Raw genomic sequence first — 22,707 nt, 5'->3', positions numbered from 1 at the left:
GGGGCTAGGGAAAATATGTTTTCTGTGTTTGCCTTTGTCTGAGGCCTCCTAAGTGCACAGGGGCTATTTAAATGGTAAAACTGCCTGTGTACAAGAACAACTATACAATTAGATATTATAATTGATGTCAAATTACCCAAGTTTAAACTAATTCATATTTTTTAAACTTGGAAATTTGCAGACCAAAATGGTGCTTTAGGCCATCAGACAAGAAGCTTTGTTTGGTGGACACCAAACACTGCATGTCACCACAAACACACCATCCCCACTGTGAAGTACGTCGGTGGCAGCATCATGCTGTGGGGATGCTTCTAGGCAGCTGGCCCTGGAAGGCTTGTAAAGGTAGAGCTTATAATGAATGCAGTAAAATTTAGGAAAATCCTGGAGGACAATTTTATTCAGTCTGCAAGATAAGTACAGTTTTAGAGAAGATTTATTTTTCCAGCAAAACTATATCCTGAAACATGCAGCGAAAGCCTCACAAAAATGGTTTAAAGACAACAAGGTGGATGCTCTGGAGTGGCAGAGTCAAATTCAAGACCTCAATCAATCAAATAGAGAATTTGTGCCTGAATTTGAAGAGGGCAGTTCGCACCTGAGCCCTGTGCAACCTGACAGAGCTTGAACAAGTTTGCAAAGAAGAGTGAAATAAAACTGCAGCGTCCGGATGTGCAAACCTGATTGAGACCTATCCACACAGACTCAGTGCTGTAATTGCAGAAGAATGCCAAATCAAATAAATGATAAAAGTCCTTGGTGGATAAACCTGTTAAAATAAACATTAATGCCCTCCTGATATTGAAGGGTTTCATTTCAAACCAATATAATAATTTTTTAAGAGCATGGGAATGGAATTTAAAAGATAACTTTGTTCCACATGCTTGTCAGCAGTGTGGCTCTAATGTGACAGTTATGCTTTGTGGGTGGAGTGAGGCTGTTATTCCCCTAACTTTTCAAGATGCTGAACTTACCGTCTTAGCAGTGTGATGTGTCGCTGGAGTGCTATGACAGGAATGGTTAGTATGAGCATATGTCATGTCTTGATACCTAAACACAGCACGTCACTTTCAAAACCGCTTCCCTTTTAGTTTTAAGGGCACACGTGTACAGTTTCACTCGTGTCATGCTATTATGTAATTTTTGTACCCATGTGAAAAAATGTCAATAAAATCATTTTCTCTGTTTTATTTATCATTGTACAATATGCACAAAAGCCAGTTTAAAAAGCGGCATTATGACAGACTATCAGTAAGAGGAAGATGACCAAACTTAGATGAAGCAAAAAGTAAAATAACCGTATATCCCCACTGTTTGTAAGGTGTGTAATGTGTCAGAATTAACTGTAACAGCACAAATCATATTTGCTTTAGCCCCTATGAAGTTGACGTGATGTTACAATTTTTATTATATGATGCATACTTTGATTAAACAGGTCACTTAGATGCATGTTTACTATTATTAGTGCGCCCCCTGCAGGAAGTAAGTGCAGCGTCTTTGAAGTACTGGTTGCCGGTGGTCTTTACTGAGTGTGTGACAGCGTTCCAGCTCCTTGTCCGAACCCGAACCCCTTTGGACCAAAGTTTTTGCTGTAACAGCCTGTTGGAAAGAAAAGCAAAGTAAAAACCTCCGTTTTGTACCGACTTTTATTGCAACTGTTGTGTAAATGTTTTGAGTCAGAGCTCGTGAGCTAGCTTAAAACACTGTTGAACCTCAGCCGTTAGCTAGTTAGTATCTAACGTTAGCTTGCCAACACAAACATTTTTCAGACGATGCCACTTTGGAAACAATGAAATGTGTTTTTCTTTTTTTTTTTTTAACTGTTAAATGAAACTAATATCTATTTCCAAAGAGACAGAATAGCCTTCCATGATGACTGCGATAGTACTTGCAGTACAAGTTTTTCAACTGAACAGGAATCAATAATGTTGGGCTGGATTTTTTGTTGGCTTTTCCTAATGGAGCTCAGTCATCATTGATGCACTTAATTACACCTGCGGTTTTTATTGTTTAGCATGTCATAACATGTAAAGTCAAGTTTTAAAGCGGTATAAAGCAGGGCTAACTCATATCAACAGAAACAGCCAGCACAGAAATGAACTTTTTGACCTTTGACAGACTGCAACTTTTAGGGAGTTTCTGTCATCTCATACTTGTTTATAATGTATCATCATTTTAACCAATTACTTCATTACTCTGTTGAAATCCTGCTTCACAATATTGCATTTGCTATTTGACATTTATTTTTAAGCTCCCAATTTTGTGTGTTTTTTCCAACAAACAAAAGCAATAACTAATTAAAACGAACACATTATAAGTTTAAAAATTAACTTTTATCTCCTGTAGGCCAGTCCCTTATGTTAGGATGGCATAGCATGAATCAGTATGTATTGCACAACTTTATTAATCTACCACATTCAGACTAAATTTACTGATTTATTCAACTTAAAGCCTGTGACTTATATTGAGAAGCAATGTAAATGGGAAGCTCTTAAAACAATTAAAAACACACAGGGAATAACGTTTTTATGCCATTCTCATTTTCAGGTAAAAAACAATTCACAATCTATTTTGAAAAATGCTTAAATGGTTGCTTGATGTTTAGAGCATTAAATTTCTGCTGCAAAAAATAGTATCAAACAAATTTTGACAAATTTCAGATCAAAAAAATATTGCAATTCTGCAATTTGAAAATTGCAGTAGGGAATATACTGTGATTTAATCTAAATTGTGATTAATTTCCTCTGCTTTAGTGTCAACTGAGGAGTTGTAAAATAAAAATATAAACTTTCTTTATTAACAATAACAACATCAGACTATAGGCCTCCAACCAGGTTTCTCAAGTAAAAGTAACTCTTCTATAATAAGGTCAAATCCAACAGCTGTTTTGGGATGTGGAATCATTCTCTCTGTAGAGGTGGAAAAAGTATGAGTATTGTACTCAAGTACAGTTTCAAACTGTACTTGAGTACAGTTTGAAACTGTACTCAAAAAAGTAGAAGTACCCCCAAAAAACTACTCAATTACAGTAATATGAGTACATGTAACTAGTTAGTTTCCACCTCTGGTTAGTAGTAAATAAAACTAAACACATCGCAACACTATATTAATCAATTGTTGCTGTCAAAAAAGAACCCTGGTAGTATTTTTGTTGGTATTGACACACTGTGTTTGGCTACCAGTACTGTGTGAGGGTGCCCTCTGCTGCATTTTTATGCTTATTACAACCCATTCCATTAATTGCATGCCTCCTCAAAACAACCCCTTTTGTAAAGGCACCGAATCCTTCTCTTTTTAAATTGTTTTTTTCCATCTCAGACTGTATGATGTACTTTACAGGGACCATTGTCATATTTCTTCCAGAAAAATGGAGCTTGAAAGGATCAGCATGAGCAACACTGCATGGTTTAATTACAGAAGTGCATCTATGCAGCACAAGATTAAGGTATGGTACCACTAGGATCAATACTAGTTTATAATTGAACACTTCTTGGACACTTTCAATTGTAGAATGGTGTTGAATATGTTTGCCTTTTACCATATAAGGGAAAAAGTAATAGAATATCTACTTTCTAGAGAAAGGTGGTTTTATTTATTAATTTTTTTGGCTGCAGACCAAAATTGTTTATCATTATTTATTAATTTATTTAGAAATAGAACCACAGAAAAGAATGTGGTATGAGCAGGTTCAGCTCATGCTGGAGGGAGGTTTTGTAGTAACAAATTGAACTGTATATTATGTTACAACTAGAGTTTACCTTTGCAATAGATTTCTCCATCCTTGTCAGATAGTGTTGTCGACTCAAGGCTCTTCCCACACTGAGCACATGTGAAACATCCAATCTTATGCCACGACTGTAAACAAAACGATATCCATTGCAAACATTATTTTTTTATGCACATATATGTTCATGAATGTAAATTTTTCTTACACTTCCAGCTCCAATAACTTTCTCTGCAGCATAGACGACTTTTCCGCAGCGAGGGCACTTGTCAGATCCTCCAAACTTCTGAGCCATCTTAGATGGGTTTGGGTTTGTGGTAGGCTGATGCGGAGCAGCTCTGTGTCAAGAGGGCCAAATTATCGTTAAATGCTTTGAAGATATTTTTAAAATGTGTGTTTTTATGTTTTACTCACTCTTCATGTTTAATACCCAGAGCCTCCCCCTTGTCCATGTTCAGGGTCCCTGCTCCCTGGCCATAGCCATAGCCCTTTGGTCCATACTTCTTGCCATAGCATGTTTTGCAGTACACTTCATCCGTATGAACAGCAACAGTTGTGCTGTCCAAGTTCTTCCTGCACACCACTGAACAAACATTCACACATACACACATGTGTAAGCATGTTATTGTTTTGCATAGTTGTGAACATGATCATGTTTGGATAAGCTCTTAACTTTCCTTTTATGGAGCAGTTTTAATAAGAAAAATGTTCTCATCTAAATTCCATTACAGGAATGTTTGATTACAACACAAGAACACAAATAACTGATCTTCATGACCCAGCATATTTTTCAGTGTAGGCAGAGAAATACTTAAACACTTTTCTATACAAATGTCATGTAATGGAGGTAAGAATAATAATGGACGAGTATGCAATGGAATTAAATTTTGTTTCTCTAAGACTATGGTTTTTATCATAAGAAGCAGAATTGAAAAAAACATTAGACTAAATAGACTGTTGTGCAAAAGGTATTGTGTAGGGATGTACTAATGTCTTATGGATGCTGATAAAAAGACAGACTGTAAAAAGAATAGCCTCTAAACGAAGTGTATGGAAGTTTTAGCTTCGTGTTACTTAGCCCTAACATTTTATACCAAAGCAAATTATCTATTATCTATGTGATGTAACTTTAGCTCCAAGGGGCATATGGTGTCTCATTGGAGTGTAAAAGCCTATTGAATTTTTCTTTAGTCTTAGTAGAATCATTTTTAATCCATCTTTAAAGAGGAATTTTAAAGTGATGATCCTATCAGTAGAATTCTAACAAACCCCCTCATTAACATCAATAAATTATACAGGAGGACTTTGCCACTATGCAAACTTTGATTCTTATAAGGATATAAAAAACATAAAATTATCTTAAATTATTTTTTCTTTTTTGTGAAAAGACACATTAGTCTTCCTGGTATTATTGCATACATTTAAAGTGACATCTCCAAAAATGAATGGTTTCCACCATGACAATGACAGGAAGTAGCAAAGTGTTTACTCACTGCACAGGAAGCAGGACTTGTGGAAGCTCCTCCCATCACAGAGTACCTCCTCTGCAAAGTACACAGTCTTCTGACAGCAACCACACTTGTTTCCTCCTCCTAACGGCATCCTTTAGTAACAAATGAACACAAGCACAATGAATATGCTGGCATAACTAAATAAGACATTCAGCTTTTTTTCTATGAAATTAGACCATATTTTGGTTCTCCATAAGCTTCCGTGTAAAGACAGGAACTCAGCATACACCAGGAACCAGCTCATTCCTATGCTTATAGAAGATAAGCAGTGAAATAGAGAGACAGAGACTGTGGCTAAAATACTTTCTAAATTATCCAGGCTTCGATTCAAGTGCATTTTCTTGACCTTATTAAAATTCTGTGTTTTTGGAGTGAGAAATGCATCAAGGAACCATTACATTAATTCAAAAAAGAATTGTGCATATTTTTTCACGAATATATGTTTTTAGAAACCATAGCTTTTGCTTGTTATTTTGGCTTTGTCAAGCCAGTCCCAGACTGTAATCTTACTCCTGCCAGTTCTCTGTGGCTTCTTCTTAAAAAGCAGTTTGCCAGCAGAGGGAAAAGCAAGAAAAATGTCTTTTCTTGTTTGATTTAACCAGAGAAAAAAAGTATCTCTCTCTTGGAAACTCCAAACTGCCAGAGTGGTGGAAGTAATGTGAAAATGTGACTTTGGTAAGATGTAAAAGACTCTGACATCCTGCCTGTTTTACCCTGTGAGTCTCCCAGCAGGTCCCTCCCTGTCCATTCTCGAGGATCAACATCCACATTCCTGACTATCCAAACCCTCCCATCTCCCTGCCAGTCACTGACACCAAGTACTCCCTGCCTTTCAACCACATTTTTGATCACTACTGCAGACTGAGCATCTAAATCTTAGTTTGTTTAATCAGACAGAGGGTATGTTGAAGAGGCAGCTGCAGCATGCAGGGTCAGGTAGAGCATGAAAGTGCTGGGCCTATTATCAGGAAACACACTTAACTGTTTAGTTATTCAAAGAGAGTCAAAATATACAGTTAAAGTCCCCTGTGATCATCTGAACAACCCTGACCGTACTAGATTATCTCTTTTTTCCAAAGTTAGCAAAACTTGACGCAGACTTCCCTGGTTTGAAGCTTAATGGTACAATATACTTATTGTATCATATTAAAACATTGGTAGCTTCCGCACTGTAACTTTTAATCATCAAAGGCATGAATTGTTTAATTTCTAAGGGTCATTCAATGCCATAGTGTGGAATTATTAGAGATAAAGGACTGAGAATTACATGTCCCTCTGTTGCTCTGAATTTTCCCTGGGATTTAACTGGAAAAGGTGGCCAATATCACAGTAAGTGTATAGTTTTAAACAAAATGGCAAGAGCTAACTATCCTTTCAGAAGTTGCTCCCTCTAGGCGTGCATTTTAGTGAATAATAAAGTAAAATATGTTGGCTGCTTTTGCTTTTGCTTGTGCTTGTACTATAAAGGCTATACAACCAAGATGCAGAAAATTCAGACACCCGACCTGGTTTAGGTTCAGTAAAACTGTGGTAAACCAGAGAGAATTTAGGATGTGAAACAAAGAGGAAAGTGAAAGCCCTTCTCTGATAATGTTCCAGTGGAAAACATCTACATTTACAGCCAGACTGACACCAACTAGCATTCTTCCTTTAAAGGCTGACAAGCAGAATGCTCATTCTGCACAGGAGTCTGGAAATTTTTTGTACCAGCCTTCAGTACAAAAGCATCAATTTGTTTTTTTCCATGAGCTCAACAAGGAAACTTTTACTTTAAGTGGCAAAGCAGTTGACTCAAATAACTTTTTTTTTTTGTTGTATTAAAGGAACTTTGGAGTCCAGGCAGTCGGCGAAGAGCCAAACAAGATTGGGCGTGAGCTAAATTTCGAGATTTGATAACAAATCTGAGAAAAAGTAACAGAAGGTGAGATCAAAAGGTTTGAAATTTAATTAAACATTTTAAGTTCCTTCTTTGTTGGTTTGTGTAGAGAATAGCTGACCTGTATAAGAAGTCATGTTAGAGCACTGACAGGGTTGACAGCTGTCAGTCTGACCACAGTAAGCAAAGGATACATGGGGAAATATCCTCTGTTGATAGCCTTATGTTTTCATTGCCTTAATTCTGTAATAGTGCTAACTTTTTCCATCACTGTTGTAGAGAGGAATTCTGTTCCATGCTGATAATGATTTCTTTGCCGGTTTAGACATGTGTGGACAATCAGTGAGGAATGAGAAGTAAGAGGTGCCAACTTAGTCAAAATCAGGAAGTTTGTTCATGAGATCGATGTGACTGCATGTTGTGAGTGTGAATCAGGCTGAGTTGAACAACAAATAGAGTGACCTACTTGTTTAGTTACTTTGCAAATTCAATACACAAAAGCTCTTCAAACAAAAGAGGCTTCTCAGACCTGACAGAGCTATTCAGAAAGAAAGTTGTGTCAGAGGGTTTTTTCCGGTCATGCACTCACAGAAAGAGTAGGTAATTTGGTGTGATAAAGAGCAGCCAGATAGCAGGAAGGTTAACATAACTCACCTGCAGTTTGAAGGTACGCTCTTTAAATGTGATGAACAGTTGGAAGTTGAACTCCTGGATCTGCGCAGCGTTAATGTAGTGCAGGGTGTGTTCAGGAAACCAGCAGTCCAGCGTTGGGTGGAGGAGTTGCACTTGTATTTTTTTATGGAATTCACTGAAGTGTAAGATTGGTCCAGTAATACAAAACACTTAGGAGCAGATGTTGGTATGTTCTTTTCAGCTCTTTAACTTCTCCAGATGTGCTGAAAAGGAGGAGCTTCTGTTTTTGCTGCTTCAGTCCGCAAACGTATCATGTGTCTAGGATCAGGGGAGTTTCTGAGTGCCTGACGAGAGAGAGAGAGAGAGAGAGAGACAGAGAGAGAGAGAAATCAATAAAAGGGAGGGGACTTTGAATCTAAAAGCTATGTACTTACTGCACATTTATATTTTTACTTTGTTAGATTATTGTTGTGAATATTTACATTTTTTACTTAGTGAATAGACTGTAATCTCAGTGTCATCACAGCTTTCGAACTTCATTGCCACAATCTCTTTTGACCTTCAGTGGGTGTCTTGTAAAGGTCACTCAGATATGCTTAATGGATGAGAATTTATGAATATTAATGAACTGACAAGCAGTTTGGTAATGCCAACAGAGCAGAGTGGATGAGCGACTGACTTCACGACTAACCTCTACTGCCATCATGTGGTTGTTGGAGAATTGAATAACTTTACAAAACCTAGAAGGCTACGTATCAAACAGTTACTCTTTACTGGGCCTGCATGGTGGTGCAGTGGTTAGCGCTCTTGTCTCGCAGCAGGAAGGTTCCTGGTTTGAATCCCAGTCCGTCCATGTGGAGTTTTCATGTTCTCCCCATGCCTGCGTGGGTTCTGGCTGGGTACTCCAGCTTTCTCCCATAGACCAGTAACATGCTCAATAGGTTAATTGGTTACTCTAACTCAGTGGTTCTCAACTGGTGGGTCAGGACCCAAAAGTGCGATGCAAAGGCGATTTCAGTGAATGTATGGTTTAATTAAAAAAATTTGGGTATAATAAAGTTGATGTTGTATTTTTATTTTGAAGGAGTAATAGGGAGGTAGCAGGATAGCTAATGCTGGTTGCCAGCCACTATCAAACACAAAAGGAGTAGAAGTTTAAAGTTTTTATTTTATGTTGACAGTTTATTGATGTGTGGCGTAAATATGACACAAAATAGATTCAATATATTTCCTTTTTTGGACAAATGGGACTTTAAAAAGAGTTGTAAAACCATTAAGATTATCTCAGGTCTAAACTGCAACATGAGTTTATTTGTAAATATGACTACTTAAAATATTTCCAAAATTTGTGTCATAATTTGTCATCATAAAGGTCATGGTGGGTCCTGAGTCTAGATCAGTTGAGAAACCCTGGTCTAAAGTGATTGTAGTTGTGGTTGTGGCTTGTTGTTTGTCTATATATGTCAGCCCTGTGATTTAATGGCGACCAGGTTGTCCCCCAACTCTTGCCTAATGACAGCTGGGACAAGGGGTGTTGATAACCAATGGATGGGTGGACTTTACTGACATGTATATAGATAGGAAGTGCCCAGACTTTATTTATTTATTTATTTTGCAGGGTTCTTTTTCTAATTTAAGATGTCAGCTTATTGAAAACTGAAAGTTGGGTTTCCCAAAGTCCAAAGAACACCAGACCAAAACCAAATACTGTATAATGGCATGTATAATGCCATTAAAATGCAAAGCTTAGATAAGAAGGTGAGGCTACATTGTAACTAAGGAGTGGATTGAAAGGGAACTCTAACTTTAACACATGACCTCTTTCTTCAAGTCTTTCTTCTTTCTTCAACTTGAGTTAAACACCTAAAACTTGTGCCCTAAAGAAAGTGTAAGTGCTCAGTGAAGAGACCTCTAACCTCAATAACTCCTATCAACCCCTATATACTATTGATAAGTTACATCAGCTACCACTTGCCCTTCATTAGTTGCCAATGCGGCTGATACAGTATTGTCACCTTTAACAGCCTCATGCTCTGTATATGCAAGCTCCCAGGTAGTGACGACTCTGATACTACGTACCAAATCACATGGCCCCTTATATGCCCCCCTACCCTCCAAACATAACTGTAGACCATTACACAGCAACAGCCTTGTATCACTAGGGTTGTTAAATTCCCTTCACTGGCATTTCATCCAGCTATCTACCACAACCCCTTACAGAGGCTGGAGAGTTAGCATTGGCATCCCAGAGCCTCCCCTTGCTATCTCTCACCAATCATCATACTTACATGGAGACCTTTTACTTTATCTAACCTAATTTATCATCTGGCCATCGCAGCCTAAACAGCATCGCCACCTTCAACAAACACAGGATCTGTTTATGCTCGCTAGCCAGTTAGTGATAATGCCTGTCCTCCAACAAACTCCACATGACAGATTGGCAGCAGCAGTGACAGGAAAGATACTGAAGATCACACATTGAAAAGTGACATTTAAGAGTTGCATTGGTAAATGTATTGTGTTACAAATGTATTCAAAGAAGACTATAAGTCAGAGGTTTTTTTACATCCAGTATTTACAGAAAAAAACTTTAAATGTACATGAGTAGATCAAAATGTTAAACACAATCAACATACATTGGAGTAGAGCCCGACCGATATGGGATTTTTGGGGCTGATGCCAATGCTGATATTGGGGGCTAAAAAAAGCTGATGTCCGATATTCAATGTATTGGCCGATAACCAATATTTTGGCTGATATATGAAATAAGAACATTGATATACACAGGATATATTCTGTACATGAACACAAATGTGGACATGTGAATAACCAGTTGCATTTATCTTTCTTTATTTCACAAAGATGCAACTTAGACAACATTCAAACGCAGTGTAATAGTCTTATACTGTCGCCGTGGACCATATTAGACAGGAAAATGATAAATGGAGAGCCATATTTACATTGTTGTGGCAAATAGAGTATGTTTACAATGTGCTTCTTGATTTCTTGAGGAAGGCCACAAGCTTAAATGCGCCTGTTTTATAAAGTTGTTCTCTGAAGATCTACTATTAGTGAAACTTTCTGGCTCCACACTGATAGAATATGTCACAGGAAAGATAAACACCGTATGAATGCTTTTCTGGTTTGTGCTTTTCAAAGTAAAAGCCAGGTTTAGCATTTCTATAGAATGCTTTTATTTTGAATAGTTCCCGACAAACTTCCACTGTACACTGAATCAAGTCGCTTTGAAGACAGGGCTTTGAGAGCTGGGAGATGTGGCTGACACGCAGAAAACTCCGTCACACGAAAGCAGCAAAACGCGATCCCAGTCTGAAACGAGCGTAAGTCCTCTACTCTGCCGCAGTCGAACTGCGCGAGGACAGGGCTGCCTGTGAGTGCTTGGGGACAGGGAGAGGCCCAGGGCTGCACCCGCTGCTCAGTGAGAAGAGCAACAACGATTTGTGCTTTCATGTCAAAGTCTCTGAAACTCCCCAGTAACACCAGAAAAAGTTGCTAGATTTGTCGCCAGTCGCTGTTTTGGAAAAGAGTCGCTAGAGGGGTCTGAAAACTCGCTAAATATAGCAACAAAGTCACTAAGTTGGCAACACTGAGGACAGCTGCTGCTGCACTCTGTGTCTGAGGGGGAGGGGCCAGGCACTCAGGCTGAGTTCAGCAGGGACACACAGAGCGACAGGAGCAGAGACAATCCCCACACAGCAAAAAAGTTAATATATCGGCTATATATTGGCTGATGTTGATTAATCTGTGAAACGCTATAATCGGCCCCATAAATCAGTCAGGCTCTTTATTGGAGTTATATATAGGTGATTAAACTTCAGGCACAACCAAAGCCGCTGTAACTCGTTGATATACATGCGCACAGATCTTGACAAAATGCTCTGTATGTTGTGTAATGCCTTGGCAGCCTCAACTTCTCAAAACACGTTAAAGCAGTTGGGAAAGTGTCCTCAACTATTTCCACCTTCATCTCTGTGGCAGGCACCTCCCATCCTATCCAGAACTTTATGAGGCTCTTGAGCTCTGCCGGAGACGCTGTGGGTATAAAAGCAGTTGATCAGGCAACACAGAAAAATGCAACATTAGTTGAAAACCTTGCTGTTTCTTTAGCTGTACAAACCATTTTCAATAAAAGTTTTTAAGTAGCCGGATACTCGGTGTACATCCATGACTTCGGACTCATCTTCATCTTTGGCCACGTAGCTCTCGAAGAAGACAGTTAAGGATGTTGGCCAAATGATGCAATCCAAGACAACCTGAAATCACACGGACCTCCAGCTGCATTCAGAGTAATCTGTGAACCTTTCAGTGTTTGATATTTCTATGTTTAAGGTGTCAGTGGAGTTAATCAGATCTCTTTATGGCCTTTTATTCAATCAAAACTCTAAGGAATCCTCTCTATAAAAGGTTGCTTTCAGCTTGTCAGTACTGTTAGATATGACTTTCCCACTTACCTGAGGTGTGACTACAGCCTCTGAATCCCTGGGAAACAGGATTGGGATTACGTCTCTTCTGTGAATTAGAAGTGGCCACAGTCCTGTTTCTATTAAGCCACGCCGGAACTGATTGGTTTGATGTTTTGTTTGTTCGATAACCTGCGATACAGTAGATATGACACAATGAGAAAAAAAAAAACACTTTTCACAAGTCTTCTCTTTGTTGCTGTAAAAGCTAGTAAATCTAGCTGATGCAGTAAATGTCCATGATCAATGTCAGATGTAATCTGTTAAAACTCTGATTTTTCTAGGATTAAAGATCTGTCCTTAAACTTTCACTATTTATAGTGCCAAAATGAGTGTGCTTAGAAAGCCCAACAAGTTGTAATGGTCTTAGTTTATAAAATACACCTGTCTTTCATAGAATTATTAGTTTAACATTTTGTTTTACTTTTATTGATTGCAGTTTTGATAATTGCAGCCACAGAATTAATTTTTTTTATTAATAAAAACATTTTTTGGGGGGTGGGGGTAGAATATGCTGGGCATCCAAGCAATATAAAACAAATATAGTTATGTTTGTTTAATTTTTCCACCATATATGATAAATAAGTAATAAAAGTTTGCTTAGTATCTATAAAGACTCAACTTATTAAGGGGTGTCAATAAGGGGATTGATATAAATAAAATGTAACTATTCGAATCCTGCTATGAATGCAGACCTCTACATGTAAAAGTCCTTCAATTGAGGTATGTCGGTATTTACATTAGTTTATTTTAAATAAAGTCAAGCACTTAGACTCCATTATTGTGCCAGTTTTATAGAAATGTTACGTTTTGGCTGGGAAAGTTTATTTAAAGGAACTAAAAGTAAAACTAAAATGTGATCACTAGTTAAACTGGCTAAAATTGGACTAAAATGTTTTTGATTTTTTCTTTGTTTATTTTAACTAAAACTAGACTAAAACTTTAAAGGTTCAAATTACATAATTCTGACTAGAACTAATATACAGTCATCTTATCATGAATCATGATTATCATCAATCATTATGGTTAAATCTAAAATAGCTTCCAAAATGAACTCTTTGTCAAAGCTGCCATGCAGTAACCAGGTGATTTGTGATTTTGTTAATAGCTTGAGAAAAAAAAATTTAAAGAAACAGAAAGATTACACTCTGCAAGAGGATCCTCTCAGACAGCCATTTCCTGTTGGTATTGTTTGGTGCTGGCAGGTTCCATGACAAACAGAGCTGATGGATGGAGTCTAGTTCTTCTAAATCCACATCTCCTTTAAGCTGGAAGAAAGGAAACATTTAAAGTTTGCATGTATAGATTTACCTTGGTTGCTGTTTTATGACAATAGGTTTAGTGTGTTAAAGACTGGGCCCTAATAGGATTCTTCTTCACCTTGATTATAGTGTCCCGGATGTCGAGGTCAGGGCAGTCGTGTATTGTCACAGGAGCAGTTTCCGATGAACCCCCAAAGAGAATGTGAAGAAAGGCAGGGCTAAGTCCTGGGAAACTTGGGCCGCAATGCAAGAAGGAATGGCCAATCATCCGGCCTGCGACTGTGAACATGTTGTTGTCCAGTAGTTCATCAGACACTGAGGGGATGAGGTGATCAGGCTCACCTTCAAACAGCTGGGTAGCAGCAACATTTCCTGCACATTAATTTGTCAATAGTTAAGACAACAGAACACGAAGATAATTATAAAGAGGATTACCAATTATTGCAGATTAAGTAGTCAGTCAGTTTATCAGAGTAATTGCTCATCTCTACCAGTATCTGTAATTATTATCTTAAATTTCATATAGGTCATTTAGGTGAATTTACATTTTCTTTAATCTTATCTATCTTTACATGTTTTCCCAGCATTTTATCAACTCAACTTTGAATATATATGGCGCGTATCTTAACTTAGTGACCAACCTAAGTTTATATGGAATCCACTCTTAAGCCTGAAAATCACTGTTGACATTACATGACGGTTGACCCCACTTCCTTTAGCGACATCGCCTATAGGAGAGAGAAAACACCTAACCTCAGTATTTGTCTTTGCTGATCAATGTTATAATCTAATTTATTAACATGAACTCACCTTGAAGTGAGCATTGCAGTGGTGCTGGCCATATAACGTTGTCTCTTCTGTAGAATTCGACTAAATCTCGGTCTTGCTTCTCCCTGTCCTGTCTGATGTCGAAACTCAGAAACAAATGGTTTAAATCTCCATTTCTGTACAGAAGGTCTTGTGAAAATAGCCAGGCAACTTCTTTTGGATCTGACACTGTTCTCCACTCTGAGGAAGCACCAAAAAATGGAAAAAATAAGCTTTAGGAGACATGATGGACATATCTGAAAAAGTCAATTAAATATATAAATCTTAGATATAATGTTATGTATATATATATATACTTGTTGAAAATTCCTCCGTTTCTTCTGTTTTTATGGGCGTCGACTTAATCATGATGAACAACAATCTGTTCCCACAATGAAAGAGGAAAGGAATTAAACCACTGAAATATGCAGCATTTACTCCTGATGACTTTTGGCAGAATGAGGAGGATGGTCATGTCTTCTGTCACTCATCCTTCAATCTATTTAAAATTGAATTATTTTCAATCTAGTCCAATATTTAATAAATAATAAACTTATGTGTTAATTTATACAAATTAATTACTACTCATGGAGATGGAACCTGCATGGATAATGACCAGGAAGAGTTTAGTTACCAAACCCAGACTTCTTGATACGCTGTAACCTTTCACCTTAAAGACCCTGTAAAGTAAAAATAAATCGGTATTTAGGTTTGTTGCATGATAGGCCACTGTGTTATGGACCCCTAGGTCAAACTTCAGTGAAATAAAACCTCTCTAAATTAATACAAATTTAGCTTCAAAATCATGAAAAACGAGACCTTACAAAGTCTGTTTTCTGGATCAAATCTCAAATACTTCAAATGATCAAGACCACTGTGGCTGATAGATTTGGAAAATTTACCTCAAAATGAACAACAAAAACAGCATTTAACTGACAGCCAACTTTCAATAAAGGCAGTGACATCAGCTTACAACAGACTGTACTGAGATGAACTGCTCTGTGATTTTATATTGTAGTGTTAGAGGGGTGGGGTCATTCCTTACTGTGGGCTCGTGACATCATGAGCCCACACATTGGCCTCACCCACGTTAAACCAAGCCAGGAAAGAGGTGAAAACTTTCTAATGTGCTAAATCCAAAATTCAGTCACGTGTAGATCTCAATGTTTTCACATGTTTACAGCAACCATATTCCAAACATATCTAGTGTGTTAAGACACAAATTTTAGATTTCACTTTACATGGTCTTTAAAGAGAAATCAGTCAGTAGTAAAGCTCCTTGCATGGCCTAAAGAATAACAAAAAAGAAATGGTAGGTAATGGTCAGAGATGAGTGCTGTTTACCTGTGTGGATCAGTCTAAGTGTCTTCTTGGTGTCTTGTGTTTTCTGTCTGTGCTGCTGTAGAGATCAGTGGTTATTTAAACTCCCAGCAGTCTGAGCTGGTTTGACTTGTCATTGCAGGTATTTTAAAAGCAGAAGGGGCTAGCTTTGCCTGAGGCACCTGTGTCATTTTGACTTTTTGAAGGTTTTGAAATTTTAACAACCAGTTTTGTTTGCTAAGTCCAATAGGTCCAAGTAGGGCTGGATAAAATAGCTGAAACTTCCTGCTAGATCATTATTGTTGTTTTGTACAGCAATTCTTATGAAAATGTAACCTACCTCCAGGTTAAATTTCAAGACACTGAGTTGTGTTTCTACTAGTTTGACAGACACAACCCCTCCATTTTTCCTCCAGAGAATAAGGTAGTGTCTAGTATATGTGCTGATGGAGCGTTTATGTGTTTAGAATAAGGTGAATAATAGATTGTAAATACCAGTTGAGCAGAGGAAATAGCATTAGGCTGTGATTTATCATGGGTTTCCACATAAAAATTTGGTCCTTGTGATCTACATAGCTGATGTCTTTGGCTCTAAGGTTGTAGATGTGTTTTACTGTGGATCAGAGTGTCACAGCTGACCAGCAGTTTTGGAACCAGTCATTTAAATTTTACGAATCTTTCTCTGGAACTTCTTTTGAACATATCGCAATTTCGTGCAGATTATCCAGTAACTTTAATCGAAAATAGTTGAAAATTTTGGAAATGTTCTAGAATTTCACAAACTTTTTTCAGACGTTTTCACAAAATTTCTTCAGGAAGTGTTGAAAACTTCTTTTATTTAAGAGAATACAATTTTATCGACTTTTTTTGGCAACTATTTCAGAGAATGTTTTTATAAATTCTTTGGAAAATTCATTAAAAAATGTTGAAACCCTTTGTTGGAAATTTCTTTTTTATTCAATTTAGAAACTTTCATTAAACTTTTTGGAAACATTTTTTGTAACTTTTTAGCCAGTCTTTAAAATTGGGGGGGGGAATATTACCTATCATTTGTTTAAAATGTTCTGTAACTTTTCATCACAAATTTTAAGAAGCTTTCATAAAAAAATTATGACATTTTCATGTAGATTTTCTGAAACTTGTTTAACTTATAAACTTTCTTCAAGAAGTTTTGAAAGTTCTGAAAACAGATTCATTACATTTTTTCCAAAGTTTTTGGAAACTTTTATTCAAAAATCTGGAAAACCTTTCTCAGAAATTTAAAATTTGTGTAGTGACCCCCCTATAAAAAATAAAAAGAATTTGCTGAACCTTTTTCATTTTTTTTTAATTCTTGGAGATTTTCTTTGTAATTTCTTACTTTCAGGGGATTTTCTGTCAGTTTAATCAAGTTGATAACTATCAGTCAAAAATAATTTGGTTAGGGTGCCGATGATCCAGTGGTCAAGTCTGATCTGTGGATTGTCCAATAGTCATTCCCCACTCTGTCTCTCCTGATTTTCCTACTTTATCCACTCTCCTGTATAATTGCCGTCAAAAAACAACATAGATTTTAATTGTTTCACTGATAAAACCCCAAAAAGGGGCTGTGCATGTTTTTCTTATCAAAAGACCTTTTTCTTAACTGATTAATAACTGCTTTATCATGCTTTTAGTCAATATTTGCAAATCTAATCTTGGCAGCCTCAGAGCAGACAAAACCTCGCTTAGATGATTGTATGGTTAAAAATAGATGATAAAGCCTACATCAGCCTTTCCCAAACCTCAGTGTGCTGTGGCCCACGTTGAGACCTGAAAATCTTGTGGAACCATCAAAATCTTCAACCTTAACATCAAACTTAATGTTTACTTTTTGATTGTTATTTCATAAACATTAAAAATGGCACCTGCAAAATCACATTTTTTTTCTATTCAAGTATTAATCTCTTAAAGTGTATGTAGACTCCATAAACCCTTTCCTAGTAACACTGATTCAACATAATTGAATGCTGAATGGAGTGTCATCAGTTAATTCAGCACCAGTTTGACCATGACATTCTGCACTACATACGTGACTAAAAGGGGAACATGTAGGTTAAATATTCTAGCTGTGTTTTGTTACCTTTTATACTTTAGAGAAGCATTTTAACATGTCATCAAGTATTTTATGATCATTAAAACTTAATTTTGATTTTCAAATACTTTCTATGTGAGGTTAAAGGCCTCACAGGGCCCACCTGCAGTGCCCTAAGGGCCTGAGAGTGGACCCTGGCCCACACTTTTGGAACTGCTGGTGTACATGATGTTTTCTGATTTATCTTCAAAACTGCATGGGAAATAAAAATTCACTTTTACTGCTATGAATCCTCTCAGTGTCACAAATATCCATTTTAGTTTGTCAATATAAAACCTTTCTGATGTGACAATGGTTTTAATCTTATTATTAACCCTCCTCTGCAAAAATTGTATTATGCTCTCTGATGCCATCTAGTGGGGATGGTGTGGTCACATGGCAGATTTGCACAAAGACAGACACAAATGCATGTACACTGATTTGAGCTATATTCAGTTGAAACTTACAGGGAGCAGCCTTGTTCCTCTAAGCTAATTAACTCGTGATGTTTTTCTGTTCCTTTTTGGGCAGCACCCCTCCTCTCTTTGTTGCTTTTTTAATCTCTTTATTGGACTCATCTCACTGAAAGCACACATCTGAGGCCACGCATCTGAGGCCTCATGGTCCAGACAGCCAACATGTTGTAGAGGACCCCCCACCCCCCACTTTCCACCCCGCCAGATGCCCCACGGGTTGACAGTAACACAAGTGTCCCTTTGTCACAACAGCGTCTGTCAGGGTCTGCCCCATAGGGAGAAGAACGTGCCTTAGGGGACGTCAGAAGATTAGCTATAACATTAACCCCCCTCGCCCCATAACACACACATGCACACTGTTCACTGACGCTTACACACTCCTACCCATAATCCCCCCTGTTTGTTACGAGTCACTTCCCGTTTCATGAGACAAAGCAACAGATCATGTGAGTGTGTTTTGGGCTTGTGGCTTTGGTTTGATGAGCTGGAATTTGACACTTTTTTGTGTCTCTAGGGAGCTGGAAAAAAGAAAAGAAGAGCGGCCTTGATGTTAAAGTGAGCATTTTGAGGTGAGCTATTAACTGATTGTTGTGAAGAGTGAGCATGAAGGACGTACTGTACTGTCAGACCATGTGTGTGGGGAAAAGAAGGGGGGCTCTGTACAGTGTATTCTGTATGTGTGGGGGGAAGGGGCTGTGCCTGTCAGGCCATGTGCCATGTCCTAATAGAATTAATCAGTTAATCAAGCTTGGTTGATCAGCTGATGTTTGTATTTGCATTCTGCAGTTTTACAGTACACATTATTCATGCAGCACAGGCTTGCAGACCAAGTCCAATGTTAGCACAGCAAGTCAATTCCTGATCAATATGTGATCAGGCAGAGAGCTTCTTGGCTGTACTTTATGTCAAGATCAGGGCAGAGAAGACCCCTACAGACCATCTGTCTAAGGATTCATTGCACTGTAACACCACACAAGAATAACAGATAGCAATTCTTAGAAATAAAAACACTAAAGCTGTCAGATGAACACTGTAAAAAGTCAGATTTACAGGCATGCTTTATCTCACTGCGTTGTGGGATCCTCATCAAATATTTAGCAGGGTCCCACCAGTCAGTGTGTCGTACTGTAGGCCAGCACAGCAGAAATGTGAGAGGAGAGAAGAGACAAGGCAATGAAGAGAGAGAGAGTATGAATGCAGAAAAAAAGGAGAAATCAGAGCTTAAAAAGACAGAGTGACTAATAAAACAAACAATTTAATTGTAAAAACAACAAGAAAACCTGCTGTCCGGTTTACTAAACAGGAAATCTTTGGAGCTGTTCAAGTGCTTAAAACAAATGATATCTTTTCACATATCCCTCCCTAATACATGCTTTTATTTCACTTCTGCAACCCTGAACAACATCCTCTTTTAGTAAGCTGATTCTGGACTGGTTACATGTGATGAGACTTTTACAGTCTGGTTTATGCGGCTGAATAGACAAGACTTGGAGAGTAGAAGTTCAAGGTCAGATCTGGGATGTTTATTTCCACTCTGTTCATCTGGAGAGGGTTTACCATGTCCACGTGGATTTCTCCATCGTTTTCAGTCTCCTTTTCTCCAGCTCTTCCTCTTTCATTGGACAAAAGGGACCAATTAGAAGAGTGATGGATGGTCACTTTCTCCTTCAGGATGCTCGCTCATGCGCACTGGCTACAGCACAGATATAGACATAAGATGTGTGTGCATGATTGTGTTTATGCACATTTTCATTTTGACGTCAGTGTTTCTATCTTTAGGTTACTTTCATTTCTGTGTATTTTTTCATCCTGCTTTCCTAAACCACCAGCAGGACTTTGAGAACAAACGATGGGTTTTGGGTTTTCTCTTGTGTGACTGCATGTGCTTAATTACATGTATGCCATGTGTGAGCACCCACTTACACAAAGACACACAAACCACACTCATCCAGCTAATGGATCAGCCTGTCTCTGCTTTGGCTTGGCTTATATTTCACCTCGGAGAGGGAGGGAGCACAGCCAACAGGTCCATTACCAAGGAGGGGAGAGGAGAGGAGAGAAAGAGAGCTGGAGAGTGGGATTGTGATGAGGGGAGGGGAAAAAATAAAAGACAGAGGCGGGGACACGGCTGCAGGCGTACTGCGGCAGCAGCCCAGCGGCATGACGTGATAGAGGAGTGGAATGACAGACAGAGATACACACAGAACTACACATGCTGGCAGCTCACAGACCTGCCAGGCAAAGTAGATGGAGGCAGCAGCATACAGATTAGACTCACTCACACACTGCTTTGTATCCTGATGCTCGCGGAGGGTAAGCGTAGCCTTAATGTCATTTATATCCTTGTTGAATTGCTGTTTATGCATTTTATTTGACTGTTGCTGCATTTCTTTCCTTATTTGTTACTATTTACCTGTTTGATATGTTAATGCCACTTTCTCGAGATGCATGTATGGACACAATGTTTTTAACAAATTTGTTCACTGTGATATCCCAATCAGCAGTGCTACAGAGTGGTAGTGGTAGAGCGGCAGAGTGAGGCTAACAGAAAGAAAAGCAGGGCTTTAATGGGATGAAAACAAGGGGAGAGGGGATGATAGAGGTGGCGGGTATACAGTAACCAGGGCTGACTAGATGTGATCTGCCTGAGTCAGCATTGTAAAGGCTGTATGACTCAGTGCAGCATGTTAAAATACATAGTATAGTGTGTTAGAGTGCTGCTGGATGATGTGGACAGGAGTCACAGTAGTGAATCAGATTGGAGGGAAACTGTTCGTGCACACGTGTTAATGTTTATGTGGTTGGTAGTTTGATTTTGTTCTGCCCTGTTTAGTTTATGTGTGTTTGCTTGTGTTTGCTGCTTTAATGAGTGGATGGAGAGAACAGGTCGTGTGTCAGACATGGATCATTTTCCAAGGTTACAAGAGACTCGGACACTTTCTTTTGAAATCTTGTAAAAACTCTCAACTCATGACTTCTCAGCATGGTTTTCCTGAATTTAAGACTCATAACGTTAACATAAGACATATTTTCATCAAGTTTATACTAGGAACACCACAACAGTTTGACTGTGCTCCTGGCAATCTTGCAACACAGGGACTTATGATGTGGCATCTTTGAGGATGACAGAAAATATGTCATTGCAGGTCATGGAAGGCCAGCAACATTTCCATTTGGTTCACTGACTCATGCTAACATAAACAGTCTTCAGTTCATTGTTCAAACAGGCTTCTTGTGTGCCTAGAGTGGCGTTGTCTCCAAAAAGATGAGAACACTGATTTTATCAAAGAAAGTGACTTTGAAAATGAGTCACATACACATGGGGTGCACCGATTGGCTGAAAACATTGTTTCTGTTTGTCATAGCTTCCTGTCTCGATGAATGGCGAGGCGCTATGGACCAATAAGAGGGTGGCGGTGAGGATGCAACAGTGATCCAGGAAGAAACACCCCATTGTTTCCCGGGACTTTGTGGAAGTGTGACCTCGCTCCTGCCGGCTCCGGCTGCTCATTCAACAGCAAACTGAAGGACTCCATTGACAGGTAAGACACTTATGAGAGAGCAGATCTGTTATGTCAGGTTTCATAATAAACAGTTCTTTTTTCTGATTTTTTAAAAAATGTTTAGTTTTCACTGTCATCTTAGCAAAATGAGCCTGTCTAGGATTCCTGACAGCACATTTTAATATTTTTGGACTCTTTGGGTCACTGATTCACTGTCAGATGAGTAATGAAAGCACATTATCGGCACTTGTTGTCATTAGGGCGGTAATAGATTCAATTATCGTGCACTTTCCATACTGGGTGACACACACAAACACACAGGCGGTTTTTAGTGTCCTTCAGCTTGCAGACAGAGAGGCCCGTGTAACCACCTCATTTATTGATTTTGTGATGAGTCAGAGGGTTCGTATCACAAGAGAGGGGTTGCTTGTTTCTGTGAGTCTATGAGAAAGAGAGAGAATGTATGTTTCTTTGATCAGAATTACAGAAACTCAGCTCTGTCTGAGTGTCATGGGACAGAGGAGTTAAAATGGTGTAATATGATTATGAGGCTAGAAGGAGCTACAGCTAGCTGCCACACTATACTTACTTTCCTACTCCTTAAGACAGCACAAACCTCAACCCTAGATTTACATGACTGAGCTGAAATAGGCTCATTTATCTAACCTCTTGGTTTTGTAGTAAACGATTACAAATAAGAGACAAGAAGACGTGAAGGAATTAAGAGTCCCTGCTGATGCTGCAGTTGCACTTAATATCCAGCAGATGTCAGTACCATCCTACTCCTTAAGACAGCACAAACCTCAACCCTAGATTTACATGACTGAGCTGAAATAGGCTCATTTATCTAACCTCTTGGTTTTGTAGTAAACGATTACAAATAAGAGACAAGAAGACGTGAAGGAATTAAGAGTCCCTGCTGATGCTGCAGTTGCACTTAATATCCAGCAGATGTCAGTACCATCCTTGTAAAATAGCGGAGAGATCTCACGTGACATCATTACACACATTTGCTCTACCATTGA

The 22,707-nt window shown here is 38.4% G+C and overlaps 2 protein-coding genes across 7 annotated transcripts in view; one reads left to right on the top strand and one right to left on the bottom strand.

Annotated features, from left to right (window-relative positions):
* Window positions 1-1,170: 1,170 nt before the first annotated feature.
* csrp1a (cysteine and glycine-rich protein 1a) lies at window positions 1,171-8,067 on the bottom strand. Its single transcript, XM_041800319.1, has 6 exons — window positions 7,763-8,067; window positions 5,215-5,324; window positions 4,136-4,304; window positions 3,930-4,059; window positions 3,756-3,852; window positions 1,171-1,596 (listed from the first exon to the last, which is right to left on the bottom strand). Exons 2-6 carry the CDS (start codon window positions 5,321-5,323, stop codon window positions 1,520-1,522), a joined length of 582 nt encoding a protein of 193 aa, XP_041656253.1. The 5' UTR covers window position 5,324; window positions 7,763-8,067; the 3' UTR covers window positions 1,171-1,519.
* Window positions 1,529-22,707, top strand: part of LOC121518066 (neuron navigator 1-like) — a 121,510-nt gene continuing 100,331 nt past the window's right edge. For 3 of the 6 annotated variants that reach the window (XM_041800260.1, XM_041800259.1, XM_041800255.1), the window contains exons 1-2: window positions 18,626-18,748; window positions 21,545-21,721. The gene's annotated coding sequence lies outside the window, so the exon portion shown is untranslated. Of the gene's footprint in view, window positions 1,617-3,360; window positions 3,443-7,055; window positions 7,154-13,797; window positions 13,813-18,625; window positions 18,749-21,544; window positions 21,722-22,707 lie in introns of those variants that run through there. The other 3 variants (XM_041800256.1, XM_041800257.1, XM_041800258.1) reach the window with 3 other exon arrangements.

The sequence above is a fragment of the Cheilinus undulatus genome, linkage group 11 (genome assembly GCF_018320785.1).
Source record: "Cheilinus undulatus linkage group 11, ASM1832078v1, whole genome shotgun sequence".
NCBI lineage: Eukaryota > Metazoa > Chordata > Actinopteri > Labriformes > Labridae > Cheilinus > Cheilinus undulatus.
Note: the sequence above shows the minus strand (reverse complement) of the source record. Positions and strands in the feature narration are given on the sequence as shown.